This window comes from Lygodium microphyllum, chromosome 10, assembly GCF_053477565.2.
Source record: "Lygodium microphyllum isolate KBCC chromosome 10, Lygodium_microphyllum_v1.1.10, whole genome shotgun sequence".
Lineage (NCBI taxonomy): Eukaryota > Viridiplantae > Streptophyta > Polypodiopsida > Schizaeales > Lygodiaceae > Lygodium > Lygodium microphyllum.
Window position 1 is genome coordinate 41,537,983 of NC_141144.1, and position 5,091 is coordinate 41,543,073.

At 40.6% G+C, this 5,091-nt stretch overlaps 1 protein-coding gene across 1 annotated transcript; it reads left to right on the forward strand.

The window, feature by feature from the left end:
- Window positions 1-1,368: 1,368 nt before the first annotated feature.
- LOC148029930 (peroxidase 66-like) lies at window positions 1,369-3,882 on the forward strand. The gene is made up of 4 exons (XM_087686212.1): window positions 1,369-1,818; window positions 2,033-2,221; window positions 2,441-2,603; window positions 2,822-3,882. The coding sequence occupies exons 1-4, from the start codon at window positions 1,456-1,458 to the stop codon at window positions 3,244-3,246; spliced, it is 1,140 nt and encodes a 379-aa protein (XP_087542338.1). The 5' UTR covers window positions 1,369-1,455; the 3' UTR covers window positions 3,247-3,882.
- Window positions 3,883-5,091: the final 1,209 nt, after the last annotated feature.

Here is a 5,091-nt window from a genome sequence, read left to right on the forward strand (position 1 = left end):
TTTGTGTGGGGATTTTCCTTTTGCACTACTATATGTAATTAAAGGACAAATATTTTAATCTAAAAACAAGGATCTTTGGAAGAGAGGAACATGGTATTTTGATAGATATGAGTTGCTTCTATTCTACTATAATCTATGCATGTCTAAAGTCTAATGTCAGGTTGGAATTACATGATTTTGAGCTTGGATTGAAGTATAGCACACTAAAAATCTTTTGGGTTGGATGGAATCAATTTTTTTTCGCGCTATCATCTCATATTTATCATTTGAAAGGGATTGTATATGTTGTACTAAATCTGAGCCAAAACTCGAATATGATCAAGACAGATTGTGGTTGGAATCTTGAATATTCCTTGTATTTGAGTTATTTTGACTCTTATTGTCTTCTTCTCTTGTGGATTCTCTTGCTTTCTTTCTATGAGCTCTTATTGCCAAAATCACAATGGTTTAGGCTAAGCATATCTAATCTATTGATGTCATGGATAACTCTCAAAAAGCTAGCCTTCGGGATTATGAGATCAAAATTTACTCTCTTTGTCTTATTCAAATAATACAAATTTCTCTTTCTCTCTTTACTTTGTGTCTCTCTATTGAAAAATCGTATTGATTCTCATCAGATTTTAACCAGTTGGGTTACACTTGAAGCCTTGTTTCTAACCACTTAACATGATTCTCTTTAGCACTTACTACATCATAGCGTGCTCATTTAGTGATACACATGATTTGATTATATACGTAGCCAATTCATAAGCACTCTCATTTTCTTACCTTTGTGAGAGTTGAGCTTTTTCAACCATGATAATCCTATATCACAAGGATAGTATTTATATCATTGTATTGCTACCATTTATCTCTCTAGTATGATTAGTTTTTCTTTAGTATGCACTGTGCACTATCTAATGTGATTTTCCCATCCCTTGTGTGGATTTCAAACCAAAGTGCTTTTTGTTTTTCCAAAGTATGATTCCAAAAGAGGAGGTCAAAGCTTCGAAGGTGTTGGGGATCGAGGCTTCCAATTAGTTAAACGTGGGTGTGCGTTGAATTTGCAATGATCGAGGACGTTGTAGGTTGGCATGAAATGTATTTTTGCAGGACGTCTCCCCAACCACATTTCGTGTCGTAAGAAGGCCTCAACAAGATCATTTCTATTGAGGATTAAGGCTAGCTAGGGCACTCAATATTGTAGGCTGGCCGTCGTTGTACTCTCACGCGTGCTCTTAACTGCTCGGCAGCACACGAGTTACGATCGGAAACCAGAGAGCCAACGTCAATCATACGTAAAGTGGACGTGAAGGCAAGCTCCGAGCGGGGCGCCAGGACTCCTGTAAAGAGAGACCCAGATCGCAATATTATAGACGTGAAGTGGATATTAGACTTGTACATGTAACATACCGCACATCCATAATTAGACGGCCTAGTGCTCATAATATCTTCTACGACTTATCAGTGTTATCAATGGCTAACCATCAGCTTCTGTCAATGAATAGCACTGCTAAGCATAATAAGCCAGGTGCATCCGTTGTGCTTCTCATTGCCGTTGCCTCCTTTCTCTTCGGCATGATCCACCTTAGCGGTAGCAGCTGCACAGCTGCAGCTGCTGATCATCAACCCAGTCCTGTTCATGCAGCCACGTCGTCTCCTTCCACAGGATCGAGTATAAGTAGTACTGATCCGCCATTGTTGAGAGCAGATTACTACAAGCACAGCTGCCCCCATGTCGAGAAATATGTCCGCCACGCAGTCAAGAAAGCAACCAAGCACGACCCCAAGGCCCCTGCCGGGCTTCTGCGCATGCATTTCCACGATTGCTTCGTCGAGGTAATGATTGTATACTGCTACTCGATTTGAGTTGTATCGCTAGCTCGATCGAGGTACGTAACATCGTAAAATTATGTGGACTGTACAGTTGAACTTAACCCTGAAATTTGATAAATTGACGCGAGGTACTCAACTTATAAACCTTCAGTTGCAAGGTGGTTATAATTTATTGCGCAGCAATTATTGTCTGATCGTCTTTAATAAATCGCTCCAGGGTTGTGATGGGTCCATACTAATCGATTCTACGGCCAACAACACTGCTGAAAAGGATGCCCCTCCAAACGTCTCTTTGCACGCCTTTTACGTCATCGACAATGCTAAGGCGGAGATTGAATCAGCGTGCCCGAATGTGGTGTCTTGTGCCGACATCCTTGCCATTGCTGCAAGGGATGCCGTGGTGCTGGTACTGTCTCAACAACTGATCCTTTTCTTAAATTTTGGTTGGCTATAGCGTGTAGTACGTCTCTTCTGCTAAAGATTAATGCAATGATCATAGCTCTCAACACCGCTAATTCTTACAGCCAGACTCTATCTAACGCTTGTGCCACCCCGATTTACTCGCATGCTATATTGGCAGCTCGTATATTCTGCTTCCTAAAATATCGTTCATACATGTTTGTAGTCTGGAGGGCCACATTGGTCTGTTCTTAAAGGACGCAAGGATGGAAAGGTTTCAAATGCATCAGCAACAAGAAGTCTGCCGGCTCCAACGTTCAATGTGTCCCAACTCATACAGAGCTTCTCCCTTAGAAACCTTTCAAAAGTGGACATGGTGACCCTCTCAGGTAAGTAGATCGGTATTGGTTGTTTTGCTGAACAGCGCTGCTCTAGACAATTAAGAATCATGTTTACTCTTTCGTCATCCTCTTCCGAACTTTTGGCCTCACCATTGCACATCTTTCACCTAATATGACTAGCGCTTTTTCCTTTGTTGAGGCTGACACTAATGGAGTAGGACATTAATCATTTCACCATAACTCTAATTCCGTCTGCACAACTGCAGGAGGACATACTTTGGGCTTCTCCCATTGCTCTTCATTCAACACAAGGCTCTTCCACTTCAACAGCGTCGATGAGGTTGACCCCACCATCGACGACACATTTGCCCTCAAGCTTCGCAGGAGCTGCCCCGAGCATAGCAAAGACCATGCAGCGGGGGCATTCCTGGACTCAACTGCCACAAAGTTTGACAATCGCTACTATGTGGACGTTTCACAAGGAAGAGGAGTATTCTCCTCCGACCAATCCCTCTTCTCACAAGAAGTAGACCCGGAGATCAAGGCTTTGGTGTTGGAGTATGCCCACAATGAGACTGCCTTCTTCCACAACTTTGTTACCTCCATGGTGAGCATGGGCAATGTTGGCATCAAAACAGATGTTGATGGAGAAATCCGCCACAATTGCCATTTTGTGAATCCAGTGCCCTAAACTATTAAGCACCACCAATCTGTGATTACCTTGTTTGGATACAAAATAATCTCTCATGAAGAGTTGATTTGCCTTGCCTTGGAGGTCACTCTCACATCCATAGTCTATCCAAACAATCCAATCTCTTTAATTTCATGTTCTTTTAAAGGCCACCCTTTTCGTTAGGGTCACTATTTTAGTGAGATAGAAAGAACCTAATTGGGACTAGTGTAGTATCCGCATATGTGACATTTGCATGAGCCTTCGTATGGTAGACACGTTATAAGTGGACCGACAATAATTATTTGATGCACTTTTATATAGATTGCTTCTTTTGTTCTGCCTTTTTCCACGACCCATCTCACAACTGCACACATCCTTCATGACCCTCAAGCTTACCCAACCGCATTTTCCACTGAACTAGTGATTCCTAGTTTGGTGATGAATATCCCAACTCTCGTGCGTGTAAAGAACTATGTGTGCACAATGAAAGGTGCTCTTTCAAGTGCACATGCATCTAAGATTTATTGCATATAGTTGCAGTTGGTATCATGCGATGCTAATGCTCAATGATGGTGCAAAACATGCATCAACCCGACCCTTGGAATGGAAGTAATTGATAAAATGAAGAGACAACCCCTGAGTGTAGTGTATTTGACAAGTCTAACATGAAGTGCTTGTGAATCCCATAATTGTCGTGTAATGCAAGAATATTAGCAAGAAAATATACTTGTTTCAAAATGTTCAATAGCTACCAATTAACTCTAGGTTGAACCTGTTCAGGAAAACTCCAATCTCAACCAAGGTTATCAAGTTTTCACACTCACAAATCCAAACAAAATGGCAAAAAAAAATTCTAATCTAGACAAACAAAGAAAAACTAGCTACAAAACAATAAAACAAACAGTCACACAAACAACAAAGCTACAAAATCCTACCAATCTAAAGTTTTTCTAAAAGGTTTTCAATTTATGTGAAAGTGCTTGAGAAGATTGCTTTTCTTCTACCTTTTTACATGTCCGATTTGTAGATGAAGAGTGACTCAGAGGTGCATTATTAAATCTAATGACTCTTAATGGTTTGGTTTTTGGTACTAGGGTCAATACATATTAGAAAAACATTATGCTAGTTTATTCCCATTGTAGCAATGTATAAGAGCCATTGGTACATATGAAAAATCACCTAGGTGAAATATGTGGATATTCAATGTGAGATATCTCCTCCCTCATCCCTAGAGAGTTCCCCAAATAGTTGACCAAAGCCCTTAACTCTTAGGCACATCACCATATATCCCCCCTTCCACGAAAATTAGACTTAGTTGGATGTCAGAGTTCTAATTCTATTTTGCAAGAGTGGAAGCATTTGGAGGGTCATCATCCTAATAGAAATTTTGTGCCCATCTAAGAAGAGTCACTTTGTAATCTATCAATCTCTGTTTGCCTAGGGCACTATTAGCTAATTGGGTTCTATCCTCTTGAAGGTGGTAACACTCTAGTGGTCCTTCGTAGAGCTAGGAAGCTAAGGACTTATCAATTCTACTACCTATAGATAGAGATTTACTATTGCGACTCGACGCACCCACTTTTCTCAACATTCTACTTTAATACTTTAAAGAATTTATGCTATTGTGATGTGAAATATATAAATAGCGCTCCCTTTTTTCTCACATTACAAAATGTTCCTTGCCACATTCCTATAGGAGTGGACAAAATTTTCCGACCAAGGATGGGACCTTCTAATCCCAAGAGGCTTGGCTATATGTGGGATAACTCTCCTCAATATCTATGGGAGATTTATGAGATGAAAGCTCTCATACTCTCATGCAACTCAACTATAGTCCTACATCTTACCACTTAATCATTTTTC